The sequence below is a fragment of the Sipha flava genome, unplaced genomic scaffold (assembly GCF_003268045.1).
Source record: "Sipha flava isolate LNK unplaced genomic scaffold, YSA_version1 0_pilon_pilon, whole genome shotgun sequence".
Taxonomy (NCBI): domain Eukaryota; kingdom Metazoa; phylum Arthropoda; class Insecta; order Hemiptera; family Aphididae; genus Sipha; species Sipha flava.
Window position 1 is genome coordinate 2103877 of NW_020271713.1, and position 24706 is coordinate 2128582.

Here is a 24706-nt window from a genome sequence, read left to right on the forward strand (position 1 = left end):
GTTTCGATGAACTGACCTAGCTCTTTGTATTCGTGTACAATGTAAATATATATACATTTTTTTATTGATCAATAAAACCTTTAACCATGATCATTATATTTTATAGGTTATTATTATAATTTCTTTTCTTCACATAATGGATGTTACACATCAGCTTACATTTTTTTGAATGAGTGTATTTGTTTTAAAAAAGTTCCTGATCAGATTACTGCATTCTAGGCTTAATTCGATTGCTGCTTTCAATTTATGAGGAATGCGTCAACAGTGCTGATATAATTTCTGTATTGATGATATTCTCACACTAAATATTTAACCGCGAGCATGTCGTACATCAAATTTAAAAGGAGATTGATTAACAATTAACAACGTACGGATTAAATTACGCGATCTCGCCAACAGGCACTTACCGTTATTTTTTAAATCGACCGCCGAACCTAAATAAAATACATGTTATACAAGTGTTTACACTCTACCGCATATTGTTTACGTTTGAATTATACCTATATTATATTTTCCAAAAATGTTTAAAAGATTTTTGAAATATCCATTCTCAAACATATTAAGTCAAAAAAAAGTAAATTTTCAAAATTTGCTTCATACCTCTATTGATAATTCATTTTTTTTTTTTTACTGAATAAGTATAATAACTGTACATAAGAATTGTATGTATGAATTTATCTGTTATTATTATTAATATTATTTATTTTAATTATATTATTTATGCATGTTAGAAGTGTTTAATGTATATCTTGCGAATTGGATTGATTTCCGTTAGTAAAAAAGTATAATGTTATTACATTATATTTACTAATTATACTATTTGGAAAATTTCTGATATGATTTGCGTATTGATAAACAAAAAAACGATTGGTCTATTGAAATTACTCATTCCGCACGGTAGAGTTGCAGCGTGACAATCGACGTTATGTAATAATTACTATAAAAACACTGTTAAATATTTATTTACCATGATTATTTTTTAATAAATATTTAAACTTTAAAATGCGTAGGGTTTTTCTTTTGGACCGCATCCTATACGCGAGATGATTCACGTTAAATAAACAGTACATATGTACGAGTATAATCGTATAACTATTACGTTTTTTGAACTCTGTTTTTGTCGTTCTAAAAAACCCACTAGCTGCAATCGAAAACGATAATGATATCCAATATCAATGTCCTTCTACACATACAATTTGGTAGCCTAAATGAGTTACACTCATACTGCGAATATCTTAAACGTTTCATTGTACAACCATCTAAATATTACTATAGGATACATTGTCCTTCGTCAAAATCGATGTACACACTGACACATGATTTACGCGTATATCTATTTATATAGCAGCGAACGCATTGTATTTATAAATACATTCCGTGTTCATAATTATGTAACACATTATGTACAAAATGTATGCAAATATCATTATTATAAATATTATACGTATACGTACAAATAATATCATGTATATATATATATATATATATATATATATATATATATATATATACTGTATTACTGTAAACGTGTGATTGTTAATTTCTCCGAGAATTTACACTCCCCCTCCCCTCTGAATAGCGGACACCTCTAAACAATGGACACAACTATGGCTACCGAGAGCGTCCGGTATTTAGAGGTTTCGCTGTAATACGATTCGTACGCGATGCGGCTGATGTTTTTCAAGCACGACTGTTGTTCGCGTTGATTGTAATCTTGGGGACCGCCGACACCGAGATAAACAACGCGAACCGTTTACTTCTAGGGAACTGATCGGGCCAACGGGTGAAACGGATCGTAAATTTTTATGGATCGTGCGCAGCACTGCACGACGTTAAAAAAATAAAAGAAGAAGAAACGTCACCGTTATTACGGTCACCGAAAAAGTAACAATACGTAATAATACAGACGAATATCGTGTAATAGTTGGGCGTTCTGAAAACAAGATATATTTATACGTGTACAAATAGTGCGTACGGAGACCGTCAAACATTATATCCTCCAATTGTGTATTTCACGATTATTCAGACGTTTAAATCTCACTGCATGCTCGCACAATGAATCCGCCACGCCGTTGGGCCTAGTATACATAACGTACGTACGTACGTATATGCACACGCGTAAAACACTCACGTTTAAGTATTAAGATGTATGCATCGACGTTATTATTGTACCGGTGGTGAGTCGTCTTACGTGTTACTACCTACACGTCCGTATCGTACGGTATACGTATACACGGTATCTACCCTGTAGGTATACGACGCGTGAAGTCTCGCGCTTTTTTTTTTTTTTTTTTTTTTATATTTTCTCTCTCCCAATAGCGGCGGCGGCGGCGGCGGTATCCGTGTCAAACGCACGTGTTATATTGCATCGGGATACCTTTATTGGAATCGTAAGGACGAAGGGAGCGACGGAGAAAGAGCGACTGCGCGCGCGGAGTGTGAGACGCGTCGCAAAACGATTTTGAAAGCGCAAATTTTAATTTTCCGCGCAACACCGCCCGTTCTGCGCGCGCGTTCGTACGCACGGAGGAACGATTCGGCTCGTAAAACACGCTCCGGCGTATGATTTATAGATGTACGTTCGACCGTGCCGAGCACGCGTGACGCCATCCGTGCAAAAAACCATTATTGAATAATTACCGTACTCTCGTACGTATTAAAAAAAATTACATATATATATATGCGCGATAGGCGTGTAAAGTTGCTACGCAATACTCGTACGCATTACTAAATGTCTTCATTTGCCGCACGCCTTCGTCCGTATCGCATTGATATAGATTATATTTACATAAATATATTGAAACGTACACGGTGCATACATGTGCACACCGTCCGACACGAGTGTACGTGTACCGTGTGGGCGTGGAGGCCTAACGTGCACGCTGCACGAGTATAAACAATACTGTAATAATGTATCGTGGTTATGCTTAATAGCGCATGTGTATCGTAAATGGCATCGATCTGCTGAAAACCGATGTTTCGAAAACAGAACTTTTCCCTAATCGCTCTTATGATCGGTTTGATTCAAGCGCGCACACTTCCACGTTGCGCTGTGGTGGGTGATGAACTAATAAGACCAGGGGTGATTTCCTTGATCCTATGTCTTAAATCACTTAATTCTACCTAGTGCACACGGTATATGCGATTAAAAATATCCGTATTTATACGTATGTATTGGGGTAAGTTTTGATTTTTCTAAAATAATTGAGTATTGAAGTTTAAAGTATAGTTCTCGACAAAAACTGTTAAAAAAAAAGCTCACTATTTCAAATCCACATTCATTCAATTTAAATTCTATTTTTCGCACATGAATCGAAATAACATTTATAAATAATGCTGGAAATACTATTGGTTTAAGAATACATACAGCTATTGTATTTTGATATTTTTCTTTTATCAGCAGTTGTATATAAGCTTCAATGTTAGTGATTAAGGTTATCACTTTAGTATATCGTTTATTTAATTTGAAATTAAAATGTTAGATTCGAAATCTCCAAATCAATCTTGACTACAGTATTAAATACATTTACAGAAATTCACAGCAAATATTGTCTTCAAGTCCATATTAAAAATCGATATTATTGAAAGTATATGAACGTTGTATTTGATTATAGCGGCTAATATGGTTGAATTAGAGAATGAAAACGGATCGATATTCAAAAATATGACAGAATGACGTAAAAAGTTCAAAATAAAATTTAAAATAAATTTAAAATTTAAAATTATTGTTAAAATTGTCCACAACGCATATAGTATACATTCGGAAATAATACAGATTTCAGATAAGAAAATTTGCAATCATAATTTTATTCCTCCATTTACATTCTGTAATAAGTAAATATTGTGTCACCAATAAAACCATACAGAAACGTGACGAGCTATTTTGGTGTCCCAAAACATTATCATGCGGGTTAAGATAACATACTATTATGTTGGGTATTATTTTATTATGTAATGCATACAAGTAAAATCATACTTTCGAACAAAATTATTGTTAAACCATTATTGTCTTATCGAACTGAAGGCGGACGGACCAGACTGGAGCGACTTATTATTATTTATTTATTTATTTTTTTTTTTTTTTTGTCAGTCAGGACCGGACCGGACCACATTGAATCGAAAAACACAAAGACCTTAAAAATACCGTGTACAGCTGTAAAAAGACAATCAATAAACGTGATTGAACAAAAAAAAAAAAAACCTACAAACCATACGGATGCACGCGTACCTATACAGCGCACGTATAACACGTACATATGCATATGTACATTGTACTCGTACACACTTTTCGTACGAAATCGAGTAAATTTCAATGCGCGCAACAACCGATAACGCGGTGTACCACGTGAACGTAGGTATTCACCCAGGAGGCGTGTCTAAGACCGAAATTCGAGGCAGGCCTGGTTATAAGAAATTTTTGACGCTCAACACTACGGCGGCGATCGCCGACCAAACGACGACGGTCGTGTGATATCCGCATAGAAATACGGGGTGTTTCCGAGAAGCGCTTGAGAATCGCCGATGAATTTTACGATTATTGATTTCTATTTAATGACAAACATTTGTATCGGTTACGTCGGAAAATATGATGGATAAAAAATATGGTCGCACAATTGCCCGCGCAGTACGTTGATGTACATACATTTCACATTCAGTATTTGGTGTGCTTGTATAAATATAATTTTAAAACGCGTACATTGGGTATACTTAAAGGTTAAAAATCAGGGTAGGCCCGGGCCCGTTGGACACGCCTCTGCGTTAACCGTACACGCTCGTGATTATGTATATTTTTCTCTCCGAACGTGTGCGCGAAAAACGCAACGGCCAACGCGTATAGATCGACGATACGACGACGACGACGTAGTCGGTTCTATCGTCCGCCGCCCGTCGCACAAACATTTTACTCGCGCGCGCAATAAAACCCATACGAATATTATTGTACGCGCGCGGAGAACGCGACGTCTCGAAAGAGGCGTATACCTGTTGCCGTGCCGCCGGTACGTGTGTGCGAAACGGACCGCCGGCGCACCGCGCTCTCCCTTTCCGCGGTGTTGCCCAATAACCGCTTTCACCGTTCGCCTCCTCCAATAACCTCACCGGCGGACCAGCAGCCGCCGCCGCCGGATCGACGGGGTCTCACGCGCGCGCGCGAATACACCGGCGACCGGCCGGATACACACGGAGCCGCGCGCGGACGCCGCGGTTGTGGGGGTGGGGGAGACGATCACCGGTGGGCGGCCGCGCGGCCGGTGGGCGGCACTCGAGCGCGTCCCTCCTCCGCCTCCTTTTCTTCTCGGGTTTTTTTTTTTTTTTTTTTTCCCCCCTCGGTCCACGAGGACGGTGGCTGCGGCGGCGGCGGCGGCGGCGGCGGCGGCGGTTTTCCTGCGGCTCTCGCGAGATGTCACGCATTCACGATCAGTCGTTCTGCTCCGCCGGACTGGGGTGCGTTGTTCATCAGTAGGCCGCTTGCAGTGGACACCGCGTGTATACCCAGCTCTGTACCCAGTGGTTCCGTCGTCGCGCAATCTTCGATTGTTTCTCGTTTTTTTTTTTTTTTTCTCTCTCTCGAGAGAGAGTGACCGTTACTCACAGTTCGATTTTATTTTTTTAATTTATCTGTTCTTTTTTTCCAACCGGCGGCTCCCGATCGCGTTGTCCTCTAAAACCTTTCCGTTTCTTCGACATACCGCCGACGGAACGAAATTCACCCCATATCGTGTTCAACTAGACATGTGACATGAAGGCTACAGTCATAATCAGAACTATTGTCCTGGCCCTCGTGGTCGACGAGATCGCTACCGTCTACGCTAAGCACCGAGAAGGCAAATACAAGGGTACACACTGGTGGTGAGTAATTATCTATTATAATCCATTATCCATTTTCATTGTATAAATATCATCGCGTGCGTGATTTATTGTGTTCGTGGTTATTTTAATTTCGAATCCGAATCATCGTTTATAACTCGCATACTTCGTAGTGTATTTTAACAATAGTTTAGAAATTATGTGCGATTTGTTGAATTACAATTGTTTTTGGTTCAACAAATTTTAAATACATTATTTGTGTTCAGTACGAGTTAGTTATAAGGATCGGTTATGATATTATTTAGAGTTGTTTGAGGTATCCATTTACAACGCATTCAGTTCAACAATAATAATCACTTGTTTTTTAATGTTTCTACTTTTCAATGTAAAACATCGTAATAAGCAATCATTTTAATTGATCTATGTTTTGATTGATTTAAATTATCTTCGATTTTATGATTTCTGGATTATATAACAATAGTAAAATAGTTTCAGAGTAATAACTGTTGTTCTTTTTACGAGATTTCAAGCGAAAATCTTATTTACGCGAAACGTATGCGGTTAATACGTACAAAAATAGAAGAACTGTTTGAATCATTATTGTTGTTTAATGATTATCCAATATATCTTTATTATTCGTATTATTATGATAGCCACAGTCATATTTACAAGAAGGGTTGAAAATTGATATCATAAGAAATTAGTTTATATTCTACCAAAAACTTAATAAAATCGACTTAAAAAGATTTTATTATTTCAAATTATTCATTTCTCACCGATAACGTTTTTTCGTTAAAATTATTAATTTCGTTTAGGACTATCTTTAAATCTGTTATAACTTGGTAACTATAAGAAATGCAATATAATAAACAAATTTGTACTATTTATTTGTCGTTAATTTTTCCCGTAGTATTGTATGAATGAAGTTAATTTAAGTTATAGTTGAATTTTAAAGAATTATACATATTTTTGTAAATAAAATGTTAAATTATGTTAATCATGAGTAATGTTTTAAGTTGATTTAAGAAAAATGTATGATAACATGTCTGATCGATGCTAGAAAAACGTGTAAAGGATTCTAAATATGTAGTACACAAATTTGAATTGTATAATTGTTTGAATTAATATTCGACGTTAAATGCTAACAAAAATGAGAAGAACATTTATTTATGAATTTTCATATCGTATAATTACTTTGATACGCTAAAAACTCTAATTTTTAATTATTTCGTATCTTAATTCTAAGCGAAACTTAATGGGCGTTGCAAAAATTATGTAAGAAATTCGATAAATAAAAAAATAATAATAATAATAATAATGAAAACATAAGTATAGAACTCTTTTTATTCACAAAACACAAATATCCGAATACCTATTCAATATTCTATATAAATTACATAATCCCTAATAGAAACGATATCCATACGGTTTGAATCATTTAGAAATTCGGCACTATTAAGTAGTATAATATTTATTATTTTTTTATAGTGCGGGTTAATAATTATGACATTGAATCTGGTAGGAATGTCACCATGATCTCAGCGTGAAACGTTTTATAATTGTTATACGTACGTGTATAAAGGTATAATGCGTAAGGTATACCTAGGATGTTTTTTGTCATCAACATTTATTTATTTATATCTATATATGTATATACACATATCAAATATTAAAGGGGAGGAGAGGATCAATTGAGAGAAGATCCCTAATAAGAGAGACACGGGGAAACCACCACCCAAAGCGGTCGTCTGTATGTCTAGATGGCTATCTGAGACTATTGTAAATAGTTGATAGACATGTATACATGGAAACGATTCAATAGGATAGCTTCCTCGTGAAGCCACCCCATTAATTTCAATTTACACTGATAATGGGGAGGGGGAGACTACTCGTCGAAACTGCTATAAAAAATAAATAAATAGGGCCCCGTAAAGGCTTTTACATTATCGTTTTTTCGAATCTTTTAAAATCTATTGTACACGGATATGAATGAAGAACTAAAAACGAATATTTTGACGAAACATTTTTCCGTCCCCTTAATCAGAACAATCGGAACAAACAAAAAATTCGTTTTCCGGCATCATTTTTTTTTTTTTTATCTCTAGCAAATAATTAAGTTCTTGAAGATAATGAAAACGATAAAAACACAAATATTCACTTAACAAATCGTGACGTCATACATATACACACACGTGCTTTCACGAACTCATCAACGCATTTCATGTTTGTATATTATTCACATGGTTATAAACATTTTCCGACACCGAGTATAATTACAATAAATATAAGTAGGTACTTGTGCGATTTGCGCTTTTGGTTAATAACCGTTTTGGACCGCACTCGATTCTTTCTAGAGAAGTATTTTTACGGTTACTTGTACATTTGTCATTCCGTTTATAATGGTTTATTACGAGTTCAACGTCGAAACACAATTACTATATTGTTAATTACGTCGACGCGCCTCTTGAGTTGAACGATCGAAACATTATATACGTATAGGTACGTAATAACTAAAAAAAAAAAAAAAATTAAAAATGATATAGACCCGTGGTCGCAAATTATCGAACGTCAATTTTTATTACGATTTCAATACGTATTTTTCGCTTTCGGGTTCAATGTTTTGCGACGACGACGCGCGTCGGTGCGTCGCTGCCGGTCGCAACGATCCTTTACATTTTCATGCGCTCCGTGGACCGTTCAAGTGACCGGGCCGTAACAACAACGTAACTCGAGTACTCGAGTGAATCTTCTCGCGATGACACTTGTAAGGCGAAACGGTTATGGGCCGGTATTTTTATTTTTATTTTTCTCTCGAGTCCATCAATCCGTCGAGACGTGTTTCCGTCACTCGAATATTACGTCAACGCCCTCCGCCGTCGACGTATCCCCGGATAATATATGACCGCCGCGCTCCAAATTACGCGTCCCGCGCGTTATACGAGTACCGGGTGCTGCGCGAACCGGTAAGCGGTAGTAATACGGTACGAGTCCGTAACCAGTAACGAAACCGATGTAAAAATCATTTAGACCGCTAATTACCCTCGGTGCGCACCTTAACATCACTGTTGCGTACGTCTGGACGAAAAATGTTGTTCGTTAATTAATTTCCGGTTTAGGAGAGGTAGACAAGGTACGAGAGTTATTATTATTATTATTTTTTCTTTTCGAATTTGTAACCAATAACGGGAACAATGTGTAGGGAAAAACACGTACACGCGCACGATCCGAACATAAACGTGTACGCGCGTGTATTACGTGCGCACGTCGTCGACGCGTCGTTCGCTCCGAAACGTTCACGCGCGCTAATGACAGCTGCAACAAAACACCATTTCCCCGGCGGTCGCGCTCTACATCGTAACGAATTAACGTTCGTCCGACAGGATTCGTGTGTTCTCTTTCCGCACGGGTTTTACATCGCCTTCGCCGCGCGTCCGTCACCGCCGCCCGGCGGCGACTTGCAGTCGACGGCTAGCGTCGGCTCGATGTCCATCCGATCCGAACAACGAAACGGATTCGTTCTTGATTTTTTTTTTTTTCCCCCCCCCGTTCGGACGCAACGCCGCCGCCCCCGGATTCGGCAAGTTTTCTCGGTTGTTCCTCCGCGTACCCGCCGACGAACGCGTCCCGGAATCGATTCGACAAACCGTTCCGGGTGCCGGTACGTTACGGGCACTAACCGTGCACTCGAACGGTACTCGGGACCAACAGCGCGCGACTACACACGTACCGCGCACGAGACTCCCGGTCGTAGCCGACGCGGTCGGGTAGGCTTTACGTCCGATATCCGTCTCGTTTGCGGCCCGCAACCAGGTATCCCCTTCCGGTTAGTCGATATCGGCCCGTTGTTTTAACACCGGAAAACACCCTTCCGACGTCCGACTCGCGAACGCTCGCCGCGGATCGAAAAACCGAATCGTCGTGCTCGCCGCCGCTGATTTTTCCGTTATCGCGATCGAGACGTGGGCACGTACACAAAGAAGCCTTTCTTACGCGCGCAACAGCGTAACAATGAAGTCGTCGTGCGTCTTGACCGCGGCGGCGGCTGCGTACAACAGCGTCAGCGCGTGCGCGCGTTCGGGCTGCGCGCCGCGTTAGTGAACCGTATAAACGTGTATACGGGTAAAGAAAATAAGAATCGGATGATTAACGACATTAAGAGACCTAAAATATAAAAATGTCGACCGGAATGAAGCCGGGACGCGAATATTCCCACGACGACCGATGACCAAGGGAGATAGGCTAGAGCTGAGCTAGCGATACTATAAATTACACTATACACACACGCGCGCGCGCGCGCACGTATACTCGGTCGCGCGATCGTATTATTTCTCTTTCTCCCCGTCTATCTTCCATATCTCTTCCTTTCGTTCACACAAAAACAAAACAAATTTATACGAGAGAGAGAGAAAAAAAAATAATAAATAAATAACAACGAAACCAAAAGAGATAGATGGGAAGAAAGAGAAACCGAGAAAACGAGTTATGAATATAATATAGGCACTCACTGGCGCAATGCTTCCTACCTTTTTGTACGTGTGTACATTTTTCTGTTTATACAAACGAGTAAATGTCCACCGGAACATTCCTCACCGATTTATCTTTTATCTTGCACGTCAACGGTTAACGTTTTTACGATAATCACCTTTTAAAGTTACTAAATTACACGCGTTCGTCACTCTGCCGTACGGCGCGACATGAACTGTGAATTTCTTTTGCCCTACGCATAGCTTGTATAAGCTTTTATTGCCCATAATTTTTCGACGTTTACACGTATACAGCGGTTGGCGAACGAACGCGTTGTACAATACGTTGATATTCGTGTGGAACACGAGAAAACGGCTAGCTGAAACGAAATAACATAATACGCGACACGTTAAATCTTTTAAATGCGCGGCGCATGTTTTTTCGATTATATTTCCTTAACGTTTCAGCGTTCCATAATATTACGTATTGATAAAAATGAAAAATAAAACGAATCTCATCGTATCTCGAAAATTACGTAGCCAAACCAAGACCAATATCTTGTACCCGTAACACGTCCGTGTATTATTATTATTATTATTATTATGTGTGCGCGTCGGACCTATCGCGCGGGCAGTCCGAGTTATATTTCTTTCTTTTTCTCTTTTTTCCTTCCCAGAACGTAACGCTGACGCTGCTCCTCTTCCACGTCCGTCTTCTTGTCGTCGATCCGTCGACACGTTCAACAAATAATACATCCCTGTTTGTCCATTATATGCGCTTAATTTCTTCGTTTCCGTGTGTGCGTGTTTACGTTTATACACGTCGCATACTCAGACTCGTCGATCTCAAGTGCTCGGGTCCATTGTCCGGGCACGTCGATTTCCCTTCACTCCCGTCTCGGCTGCGTCCGAGAGGCACTGCGTTGATGACACTTTGACAGTGGCGGCGGGGGCACCGCACGCGGCCGTGGCAACCGAGACACACTTCAGACCAATCTTGTGAGACTACGTTCGTGTACATATGTGTGCGCGCGTGTGGATTTTAGACGTCTCAACGCATAATATTGATCACCGTCATCGCGTGTTTCGTTCCGAACACGAGTGTTTTTCGTTCGCTAAAATATAATCCCGCGCGTACATTAATCGTTGGACGTTCGGCGGTTTTCCACGACCGTATTGTGTTCAAGGTATGCGAACCGTGTACGTGTGGCCGCGGTTTAAAAAACTGTTTTTACATTGAAAAAAAACGATCGGGAAAAGTCAACGAAAAACGTTGAACGGTCGAGAACTCGCTGAATGCCGAACGCGCGAGAAACAGTTGTACGCCGATTGAATTTTTTTTCAAGCGTTCACCCCACTGCTGCTGCGCCGTTCGATTGTACGCGTCCGGTATCGCAGAACGTCCGTCCGCGCACGAAATGATCTCGAGGAGACCGAAAACCTATTACGCGACACACCGCGTTCATGCCGTACATTTAAATAAATCGATCCATTCGTGCGTACCGCGATCCATCCCGCGCGTGTATTATTAGCCCAAGAGACATCGCGGACCACAGACTTTATACCGGCCGATAGTTTAATCGGGTCGGGCTGATATCGCGCACGCAGGGCCAACTGAACAGTTTGGTTGGTGGTGCTACGCAAACCGATCATTGGTCGGCCGACTGCTCTGGAAAGATTTTTTTAGTTGTGCTGAATTCTGCCGACGATAGCAGTCGCTTTTTAGTATACTTTTATTATACCTTTCCCGCTCCAAAGCTCTGGTGAATCGGCCGAGTCGGCAGACTAAAAATCGGCAGTGTGCGGATTAGAATTATCGCCATACTGATTAAGCAGTCGGCCGATAGTTCGCCGACTGTTTAGTTCGAAGGCAATCGTGCAGCCCATCAAACTTATTGATCGGCCGATACCAAATCGTTATAATGTGCGCTCTTGCACATAACTTCGTACTGATTAAGAACCCGACCAAACTATCGGCCGATGTAAAGTCTGTAGTCCGCGATGTCTCTAACCTCTACGCGATTCGATCGCGTTACGTTCGTTTAATAGACCCGCGACGGATGTAATACACGTACGATGGATATCACTACGGTGGTACCATTGTGCCGCGCGGACGCCCGTAACGGAACGTACGACGACGGCGGTAAGCAAATGTTATATACTATTACAAACGCGTGTTGGTATTGTTGTTGACGGCTATATTATTGTATTGTTATGCGCTCGCGTTCCACGGTTTTCGATCTTGGGCGATCGAAATCGGTGAACTGAGAAAATTAATTAGCCGTGGACGTACGTTGATGTCTCAAACGGTGTTACGATGTTGTAACGCCGTGTGATGCGCGCACGTTTAACCGGTAACCACTAAACATATCGTTACCGATCCCACAGAACACGCTGGCCATATATTTGTTTTACAATTTTTTTTTTATTTTTATCTCTTCTCGTCTTTCAACAGGGGAATCGCGAAAGCTGGCGAACCTAACAACTTGGCACCAATGACCCCGGGCATGATGCTCATGGACACGTCGTCGCTAACGTTGTTGCGCAACAAACAGAGAAGAATGATCCGCGAAAATCCGGGCGTATTGCAGGCCATCAGCCGCGGCGTGAACATGGCGTTGCAAGAGTGCCAGCACCAGTTCCGCAACAGACGTTGGAATTGTTCGACGAAAAACTTTTTGACCGGCAAAAATTTGTTTGGGAAAATTGTCGACAGAGGTAAATGAAATACGTATTTTCAGTAGTCTACGTGTGTGCATAATGCGTTGCACTGTTTTCGTTTCTATCTGCCGTGAAATACAAGTACAGTGACGATTTTCAAATAAGTTTGCGTAGCGCACGCGTCATCCATGACACTAAGATAATGATTGTTTATACATATTTATCTCGTTTTTGTTTTTAATCTTTTCGTTCCGTTCCGACTAGCGTATAATAATATAAGATATAATTATTTTACTAGAATATTTTTTCCGTACAAAATAATAATGACGAATCGTTGAAGCCGGTCAAACAAACAAAAAAAAAAAAAAAACATTAAATCACCGTTGACTTAATCGCGATTTAACACTACTACGTCATCAACGTTAGCGATACCATACAAGTTCAAAAGCTTTTACCCAGGAAAATTATTGTTAACCAGTTATGCCCTGGGATTTGCATTGTGGCTGTATGTGTGTTTTTTTATACCTTACATGCTATACCGTTGAAATTATGTTAATTAGTAATAAGTAATTACGTCGAACGAGCATTGTACTTGGCATTTTTATGCAGCTTATAGTTATATTGATCACTGAAATATTAACTATGTATGTGTATCATTATTGCGTTTTACTCGTTATATATATATATATTTACGGGTAATGTACACATCACCCGGGTAATGTGAACACTACTAATGCCTATCGGATAAAGTAAACATATTTGTAAAACGTCTATTTTGTAGATACATTAGTCGGATTATTTGTACACTATCTACCTTTGAGTGGACAAAGTTTTTTTTCATATAATAAAAATACGACAAAATATCAATTGTGGATGATATTAATAAAACGCGAGTATAAACTAAACATTTTTTAAATTTTATCATACATGAAATAACTGAATATTAGATAATTTACTCTATCATTTTTTTTTTCGAATAAATACGATTTGGTTTTCTTTCTACTCCATATCTTATCCATGGCACACTGGATAAAGTACAAACTATACTATTCATACGAATAACGCTTACTTTACCCGAGTAATGTGTAAACTTCCCATTTTCGAACTCTACCCTTAACGTATACACATCGTACACGGCCTTTTAATCGGTAAATAGAGTCTTTATATTTACACTCATTTACGTAATATCGCGTTCCATCAAATGAGACGCATGTATGAATCGTGTCGTCTCCAATCGTACATGTATACTTGACAAATTACATACATGTAATGTATCGTATATTTACGATATACATACCTACATATACGAATAACCGTGAATTATATTCATGATTTTTATGCCTTCGGTCGGACGATTAAACAATTCGACGTACATGTTCTGAACTAACTGTTATTGTATCGTATCGTATTCGTTATCATCACATATATGATTAATGTACGTTTGCGGTAACCAAATAATGTTGTAACGCGCATTTTATTCGAGGGATTTTCGGCTATTCGGAGTCACGGCTTAGTAAAATACAAACGAACCTTCCAGCTGCGTTCACGCAAAACGTCCGCGACACTTCAGGCGCCAAACGTGTGTACATTGACGGGGAGAAATAAATCAAAAGATAATATTCTATTACTGGTATACATTTCGCTGTTATCGGCGTGCGCTCGTGATCCGGTCGAATTCAATGTTATCGATCGACGATCGATATGCATGCTTGCGCCGGGCTCGTTTGGGTCGGTAGACATGAATAGCTGTAATGTGATATCGCTTTTGATTTATCGATATTTTCATGTGTTAGGTACCTACCTATATAGTTTTTGAAATTTATTGAAAAAAAAAAAAAAAACAAATCAACTTATCAGTATAGTCCATTCGTTGATTCCGAAATGTTAACACATCATAACAATGGATACTTGATCGTACAATATTGGCGTCTCTGATTTGAGCGAATATTTTACTATAAAAAAAAATTGTTGAATATACTATTTACTGAATTACGAATTATTGATGAATAAAAAAATTCTCTGTTACAGCGTCTGTATTTTCAATGACAGTTTATTAGGTATTTTCATATTCGAAGCTTATTCATTTGTGTTAATGGTTCGATGATCTCATTCATTTTTAGTTTATTAAGTATTTTTCGATTGCTGGGCTCTATTTGATTATTTTTTAATTCTGAAACAATCACATCCGCCTATGAGGCGCCCCTCGGTAGAATAGCTCCCCGGGGGAGGACCCTCAATCGCCCGGTCAAAGATCCGGACCCTCCTCGAGTACACATCGTTTTTACGTTAATTAATTTCACAACTTGTCTGCTCATAATATTAGTATATCAGCGTAAGTTCGAATATCACTGTGTAATGTTATAAAAGTATCACATGGATATTGAAGTTATTGAATAGTATACATATAAATACTTGTATTTTACCATAATATAGACATACATAGTATAAAAGTATGTGCACAATACACGCAAATAATACAACTGAAACTCTGCAGCAGGGCGACAATCGGAGAAACGATAGTTATGATAACATATCGACAACCGTTTAACTAAAACTTAAATGCGTATAATATTCTTCTCGGCGACAATGGAACTAATCCACAAAACAACCAAACGCTTACACCATTACAATATCAAATTGTACTGTTATTATTACTATAACGTTATACGCATTTTATCAAACGAGAAATCGTACGATGATATCGTACACGTAATACATATATAATACGTAAACCTACATCCGACCATGGATCGGGTGTCTGCGATACTTATGTACTCGGAATTTTTATATTTAAATATCACGTTATTCGCTCGCATACTTTGTACAGCGTTTTCCCTACGGTTTCCCCCTACTTACGAACACCGTCGTCGTCATATTATGATTTTACGAGGCAGATATTTAGTGAGCGGCGACGGAAACGGTCACTGCTATAATATACGATTATTATTTCATTTCGTTTCTTTGTTTTTATCACTTTTACGATTCGGTCGTCTCTCCGTTTTTCTATTATTTCTCAAGTGATTTCGTCTCTGGGCGTGATATGATTTTAATCGCGAACGTGCGTACGGTGTACGTACGTACACTCTGACTTCTCAGCGGCGGCGTGAACGGGATGTGGGAAAACGAAACGGAGTAATATAAAATTAAAAAAAATAAAATAAAAAAATGAAAACAAGTAAAAAACGTGTCTTTATCACGTCGCATCCGACGAGAAAAATATTGTTGTCGCGCGCGCCGTTTGACGACGGTGTGTCCACCACCACCACCACCACCACCACAGCTGGCCGCCACCGTCGCCGCGTTCGAGGGAGCAGTATATTATATTTAGTAGGTACGTAGACGCGCACGGCACAGGAGTTGGTGGAGGTGAGGACGGACGAGGGAAAAAGATTAAAATATGTAAACGAATCGTGTGAACCGCATGTAAAACGACGTCGTTACATACGCACACGCCACGATATATATTTTAATAGACATTTTATTTTTTATTATTTTTTTTTTTTTATCTTATTTTTCATTCCATTTTTTATTTTTTTTTTCACATAAAATCGTGTGCGCGACGCTACGCGCAGGTTTATAATTCCGGAAGATAAAAATTGCGTTTAAACGGGTTTAAGTAGTTTTTTTGCGTGATTCGGCGGCGGCGGTGGCGGCTGCTGCGGCAATCAATTGTGTTGAATTCTATGTATACCGACGGGAGCAATAAATTCGAATTATTCACCGTTCAGAGTTATCGTGCTGACGGCGTTGACATATTATTTTTATTTTTCTCTCTCTCTCTCTCTCTCTCATACGTGTATATATTATATACGTTTATACGGGACACACGAAAAAATATCATTTATAAAAAATATAATAATATTAAAAGATTTACATAATATTTGTTGATTGAGTATTTGTTTGATTTTTTTTTTTTTTTGTTTTGTTTTTCCGTATCATACGAACATTCGGCCAGCGGAATAAATACATCGGTTCGGATCCGAATACCGTTTCGTTATCATTGTCATTAAACGTCGTTCGGATGTTTGTCCAACAATCACGAGGTACCTCTCGAGTTATACGCGTTATAATATTTTATCCGTATCCTATACGTAAACACGTGCACGCGCGCACGTACGTTATTCGATCTCGCTCTCGGATCTCAGAGATAAAATATTATAACTTACTGCGTTTACACGACGATTATAATGTACTCGGACGTCACGTGTGTAACGTACAACGGCGGCGGCGATAAAGATCGGATTTTTATGAAAATTCATTACACGAAGGAAAAATATGTACGTGTACTACCTGACCCATCTGTGTATGTGTAAACGTGTATAGAAAAATATGTACTCGAATGAAGATCGGATGTATCAGGACGAAGGATCTGTGAAGCGATAATATAATTTATACGAATTCGAACGCGTGCAGGAACGTCTAAAAGTCACGTGACGGCGTGTAACCCGTAACGTACACGTCGATTTGTACACTAATGAAACTAAAACACATATTGATTACTACACACGCGCACGCCGGTACGCTATTACGATACATCTACACGCGCGCACGTGACCCATATACAATGCGAACGGTCGTGTTGCGTCTCCTCCTCCTATCGGCCGTCGATCGAACGTTTAAGTCTCTCGACCGGTTAAACCGTTCGAATTCACCCAGCGTTGCAACTGTGTGCACCGATATCGCAACGCAAATCCAACACGAAAATCATTGCGTTTTTGATATTTTTATTCGTTTTTGCCGAGAACGTAACGTTTATACGGTGCTCGACCGTGCACCACGGTCGCGTGTAAATAATGTTATATTATTTACGTGCGTAATATTATACGCACCGCTCGCGGGCGGACACATAATTTAAGTTTGACAACCAAGTACCGGACGACGAACACTACGCGCGCATTACGAGATAATAATAAAGTGCGAGGGGGGGGGGAGGGAAACAATAAACAAGAGTGACGAGTAGTACGTGATGGGGGTGGGAGGGGGGTGGAAGAGGGTATGGACCGTGCGCGTACGACGGACGACGACGACGACGAGATGAAAAGAGAAGAACGTGTTGACATTAGACCTCCCGGCCGCCGCCGTCGGATTATTAGTCGACTAATAACGTCATCATAGGGTTTCCCGCGGCGTGCCCGGACGGACGATTCCCCCCGTCGGTCTATCGCGCGCATATTATTTATTACACGATTTAAGGTATATATACGTGTCTTTTATTTGACGGGTTGCACGCTCACTGTAAACCAGTCAAATTATTTCGTTTAGAAAAACGTGTTTGTAAGTGTGTGCGTGTGTGCGCGTGCGTGCGTGTGCGAGTATGTGTGTGTGTTTGTTTTTTTTTTTTTTTTTTTTCGTCGGGCACTTTAATAATATACCCACACGCTGATGCTGCGGCCGCGGCGGCGCTGCGTACAAACGTAAAACAGGTACCGACGCGTAATATCGTTTTTATTATTATCGTATTATCCTGTAATAATATACATATTACGTGTACAGGCGCGCACGTACCCTTTCCGCTGCGCCCGTCGTCTTGGAGGACCGACTCCGTTACACCGTTTCTTACTTGTGTTTGCGCGCGCGCGTGACGATTGCCAACGACGGGGCGCCACCGACGGGTCCACGGGAACGCGTCGCGTTAGAACTTTTGAGGAAAAGTCGCACCACGACAGGTGCACAATACCCGTATACTTGTGCGCTCGGTGTGCTCGTCCGCTGTCTTGCCGCCGTTGAATTCGGTTAGTCGAACACCGGGTCCGGGCGGGATTTACCGCAATCCCATCCTGTATGGGTGATTTGCACCTGCAACGCCGTGCGAAGCGTAAGGTCGTACCGTGTTCGTTGGGTACACAGACGATTCGTAGGTGGCCCCGGAGAGTTGGGAAAAGTTCTCGACGAAACTCTTTCTCGCACATTCCTACCGCTGCGTATTGGATTTCACGATCGAACGTGCGCCGAAACCGCATTGAACTCGCTCCGATAACAACTGAACACACGAATCCATCGATTGCACCGGTGCGTTTAAGAAAATATACGTACTAGCAAAACCGAAACCGATACTTTGAAAAACGAATACAGCCCCTTTGTACACTCCCATCCCTTTCCCATAGAATCGCCGCTGATGCGGCGTTACGTGTGCATGTACTAGTCGCGTAACGCGCATTCCGGCGGCAGCTGTTGAACATAATGTACGTATATTTTGCGTGTTCGCGGGGGTATGGATAGCATCCCGGGAACAACGAAAACCACGGTCGCATAATAACATCTTTGTGCGCCTGTGTACGTGAACGATGATCCGGGGGAGGGAAGGAGAAGGAGGCGGTCGGTCGTTCTCGGCCACCCCGCTGGTTCGAATACGTATAGATACGCGCGCGGGGCTCACGGAAACTTTGACGCACAATGGAGTTTGAGAATGTCGCGCGTTATGCACACTTGTACGCGCATTACGATGGGACGCGGTCGAAAAATACGAGTAGCCACTCGGTGCGGTGTACGCGTACGCGGGGGTGACATCACCGTGTAAAATACAGAAGGACATCGGATGCATGGTCATTATACATTACACGCGGTGCACGCGGAGAGACGTCTGTCCGGGGGGGCACGTCGTCGACACATTTTCGTTACGCGCGCGCGCAGATTTATGTCCGTGTAATTTCGCCCGTCCCCGTTCTCGGTCGACCGTTTTTACGTGCGAACGTGTACGTACGCACCATTATCGCGTAGGTAAAAGGGATGGGGGTTGTTTTTCTCATTTTTTTTTTTTTTTCACATTATTTCACTCGATTCGCGACGCAGCGTTGGTGGCGGCGGTACCGATATAATAAATATATTATTATTATTATTATTATTATTATTATTATTGTACAGGTATCGGCTGCCAAGGGAGGCGTGCTGCTGCAAGAACACCGTGTGCGCGCCGCGCTCGCACTATCGCACCCGCGTCCGTCGTTTTACCGTATCCATCCGTAACGGTGCGCGCGGGCGAACGCTCCCACGGTCGCCGCTCGTCGCGTACGCGGACGGCACACATACCTTTTAACGCACTCACGCACTCGCGCCACCGTTATGGCATTATACTGTTGCCACACGGGTTATTTATTCGAAACGCGCTGGGTTAAGAGGTTTTTTTTGTTCGTTCCTTTCTTCGTTTTTTATTGTTTTTTTTTTTTTTTTTTTTTTTGTTTTATTTCCCGTACTTTTTTTTTTCTTTTCGGGTTTTCTCTCTTCCCCCATCCGCACACGATTGCGGACCGCGTCGTCCGCGGCGGACGGGTACCGCACCGAAACGCGTCCGTCGTCCGGTGCCGCGCGTCGCCGCGGCGTGAGGTCGCGTCATCGACTCCGTCGCGGGTCCTCTCTCTCTCGTAAACACGGCGCAGCAATTATCCGTACCGTCGCGGTCGTCGCGCACCGTACATTACACGCAGCAGCAGCAGCAGCAGCAGCAGTAATGCGTGCGCGACAGACGCTACAATAACGTGTACATACAACACGCGTTTTACGATTTGATCGCCGCAGTGCATTATTATAATCGCCGCGTCAACGCAGCGGTGCGCGCGATGGCGATCGATTATTATTATTATTATTATTACAATTATCCGTATACGCTTCGGTTTTTTTATACGGTTCTCGGCAACGCGTGTATAATATTATTATCTACACCGATGCGCGCACGTCACGTCCGTCGCGCACGGTTACCGCGGTAGGTAGAACATAATGCGCACGGTAGTGCCCGGCCAACGTTTATAGATGGTATACTTAAACGCGAATTATTATTTTCGAGCGCGCGCGGGGACAAATTATTACGGCTCGCCGCGTTCGTGTTCCGTCGATTCATCCACCCCCACGAGCCCTTTTCCACCTCGTCGTTCCCCGGCCGCGGCTGCTTCAGCCACACACGTGCGTTACGCAAGACCGTAGTACGCTAAAAGTTTATTTACGTTTGCGATTCGATTTCGACGTTTTTCCATTTAATTACATTTATACCGAACACAATTTAATATGCCCATCCCGTTGGATTTTGTCAAAACTAATTTTACGGACCGTTGAAGGATATTATGCACGACGTTCGCATATCAATTAAGCGTATCTGCTTAACACATCATTAATTTCAGGTAGGCCAACATTCATCAACATCGTATTTATACAATAAACGTTCATCGACACGCGTTTCGTCTGTATCGTGATATCGTGTACGTGTGGTACCATTACGTGTACGATATAATATTTTGTGCGCTTATCGCTGTTTACAATGACGTATTAAAAAAACATAATATTATACACGCTACACCGTTTAACATAAATATCCGGATTCGTGTTGTCGAGACCTACTGTTTATCGCGCCGAATCGGTCGTAGTATAAATTATACGAAACGTTCTTCGGACGTCCATATTTCAGACACACGTCCGTCTACAAGAACCCTTTATACCTATACAGGTGCCTACCCGTACTGCCATGTACGGCTGTACAAACTTTTAACGCGAACGAGATGAGTTTTTTTTTTTTTTTTTCCTTGTCGTCGTGTAGTACCATAATAGTGCGTTGGTACCGTAGACGCTTTTCGGGTAAAATGTTTTGAATGTGCGCGCAAACGAGTTTCTCCGGTCGAGAAGAGATGATGGAAATATCTTTTAGTCACAAAACCGTCGCCGTCGACGTCATCGTCATTGACGTGCATCTTAATTAACAGCGCCGGTATGCGATCGGAATTCGTGTACAAGCACGCGCGCACGCGCACTAGGACGTACAGACGCGTGTGTACACAAGTACTACGGTTACGTGTACAAACCTAAAGTGTGTGACTCCGGTGGACTCGAGAACCGTTGATTGATCAGGCGGTTCACTCGCGCGCGCGTCCTTAATATTAGGAGGTGTCTTTACGCGCGCGTACGACTAACAGGGTCGTTTAAGTGTTTATTATTTTTAATTTCTTTTTTTTTTTCATTCGTCGCGTTCGATACGTACGGCACGCACGTATCGATAACGCGTCGACAACAGAACAATACGTATCAACACCGATAGTAACGGAACGTCATGTGGGCGTGCTTTTTGTGTCCGCACAGGTTTCAGGGAGACCGCGTTCATATACGCGATCACCAGCGCGGGCGTGACGCACGCGGTGTCCAGGGCGTGCGCGGAGGGCGTGATCGAGACGTGCACGTGCGACACCACGCACCAACGCCGCGGGCCGTACATCCAGAACTCGGTGCCCGGCGTCAAGGACTGGGAATGGGGCGGCTGCTCGGACAACATCGATTTCGGGTACAAGTTCGCCAGGCTGTTCGTGGACACGGGCGAGCGCGGTCGCAGCCTCCGCGAGAAGATGAACCTGCACAACAACGAGGCCGGCCGTATGGTGAGTTCATCGTTCCGTACCGTTACAATAGTGTTAAGTCATATTATAGTTTTTCGATCCCGATTCCAACGTCGTTCCGTAGTGCGCGATTCGCGTGTATCCCGGGGACCGTCTGTAGTTACGATGCTAAGGGCGGTAGCGTAGGCGTGCAATGGTGGTGGATCTAAAATGGAGCCATACCACTCCGTTTTTTTTCGTTCGGTCAGGACCGGCTGGGTTAGACATTTCTACCGGGAACAGCCCACTTAGATATACCAAAGGTATAAAAACAACCATGAAAAAATACGTATATTTTCATATAAAATGATTGTATATTGTTTTCAGAACACTTAATATTATAATTAAACATTAAGATACCGTTTATTTAATTCTAAACGGTTTCTAATGCAATCGCGTTAGAAAATGTGTCTATTACTGTCTAAACCGATAAACCAAAAAAAAAAAAAACTACCCATTGAGAAAAAAACGTCCCACCGGAAAATACCCGGTACCTGCGTTTGGTACCCCCGTTTATCTAACATGATACACGTGAAACATTGCTTGCAAGATTATTTTTTTCGCCATCATAGGTTTTGTCCCCGTCCTTCACTTAGATTCATCGCGCTACGCCTGTAGGTGGTAATCATAGTAGTAGAAGTTGAAGACAAATAATATGTATATGATAAAAAAAAAAAAACAAAAAAAAAAACAAAAAAACGAAAAAAGAATACCGACGGGAAATTTTTTCAAATATGTTTCAACAGATTTTTGTCGCATGAACGGCTTTGGTACACTGCCGCCGTCGCCACCGTCGTTGTTGCGGCGTACACGCGGTATATAGTAGTTTGATTAGTCGTTTGGTATGCGGTTTACTCTTCATATTTATTATTATTTTTTTTTTTTCGTCCATACGCATATTATACATAATATATACACTAATATTATTCACTTTGTATCCACGTCTCTGACGCTGCTGCTGTTGACCGTTTTCCCATCGTTCGGTTGGCCCGGGCCACCGGTTATCCTCCGTGGTGCCGCGACCATCTACATTTATACTAATATTACAACATAATATTTTGAAGACGACCAATCGCGCGGATATACGATTCGCGGTCGTCCTTTCAAATATTTAAAACGAACGATTATTAATCTTCTGCACGATAACGGCGCCTTATCCATAATCCATGTTGTCACCGTTATACTTGGCGATCGGTTATATAGGTTTAACATTGTTGTTTTCATGTTAAGATAGCAGTGGTTTGAATTTTTCCAAAAGACCGGCTGCGTGGTCGAGACCTCAAAAACATACACGTTCATTTAACTACACGACCAAGGAATTTAAATGTTACGATTCAAACGACTCCAAACTCGCTACACGTCCCACTATAATAGTTCAGACGCGTCGAACGAGAAATCAATATGATTTTGTGCTGGCTCCGTGCTTTTTCTCTTCTCGAGCGGCAACGACCTTTATAAAAATACTTTTTGATAAGCTTCGACGAAAAGCAAAACCAATAAAAGCAGATCCATCGGTGTTAGAAACAATAACGGCGATAATAAAATCGTGCTAAATCTAGAGAGAGAGAAAAAAAAAACCCATAATCCTTGCGGCACAGGAAAACCTTCCGTTGTTCTTCGGCCAAATCCGAGCGCGTTGTCCGTCGACCGACGACAGACGTAGTAAAGTGCGACGGTCTCCCGTGCCGTCTAGCACACGGTTAGGTATACTACGGACGTGCAGTAGTAGTGGGAGATGTATTTTTACTCTAACCCGTGCCGGAGCGAAAACAATACACGAGACGAAAAATATACGACCTCAAAACAATTAATTACGACCGGTGGGAGGGGGGAGAGAGAGAGAGAGAGAGAGAGAGAGAAGAAGAGGAAAAAAAATCACCGCGCGCTCGGAGGGGGCACGGAGGATACGGAACAGCAGCAGCATCGGTGGACCATATTATTATTATACTGTTTTTTTTTTTTTTTTAATTTATTCTCTCCTAACACCGTGTGGTCCGGTGGCGGTGGCCCCCGAGAGAAGTGTATCTAAATAGATTTGTGTGCGCGCGTCGGGGTTACGGAACGAGCGGATGGCGGCGGCGGGGACCGCGTGAGAGAGAGACCTCCGCCGCCGCGGCGGTCGTAATATTTACCGCGCGACGGGTCGTACAACGTGAGCGGCATCTATCATACGTGTACACGTTATGTACGGGCGCATCCGTGACCCACGGGCCGCCGCCGCCGCCGCCGCCGCGCTCCGCGGGTTCCGGTACGCTCGCCGCGCGCGTTCACCGTGACTAAAACGCGCCGCGGACGTGCCGCACGTCGTCGTCGCAGCGGTCGCGCGATCGCGGTGGCCACCCACACTCGCGCGTCCGCCACCGCTCGAGCTTTACCGACGTGCACGTGCACCGTCCGCGCCTCCCCCGTCGCCGGTCCGACGTTGCCCCG

General features: G+C 42.0%; 1 protein-coding gene across 2 annotated transcripts in view; it reads left to right on the forward strand.

Moving 5' to 3' along the window:
- The first annotated feature begins 5394 nt into the window (after nucleotides 1–5394).
- Nucleotides 5395–24706, forward strand: part of LOC112691119 (protein Wnt-1) — a 26951-nt gene continuing 7639 nt past the window's right edge. For both annotated transcript variants that reach the window (XM_025565612.1, XM_025566341.1), the window contains exons 1-3: nucleotides 5395–5847; nucleotides 12724–12986; nucleotides 21987–22279. In XM_025565612.1, coding sequence (XP_025421397.1) covers nucleotides 5738–5847; nucleotides 12724–12986; nucleotides 21987–22279 — 666 coding nt within the window. In that variant the 5' untranslated portion in view covers nucleotides 5395–5737. The remainder of the gene's footprint in view (nucleotides 5848–12723; nucleotides 12987–21986; nucleotides 22280–24706) is intronic.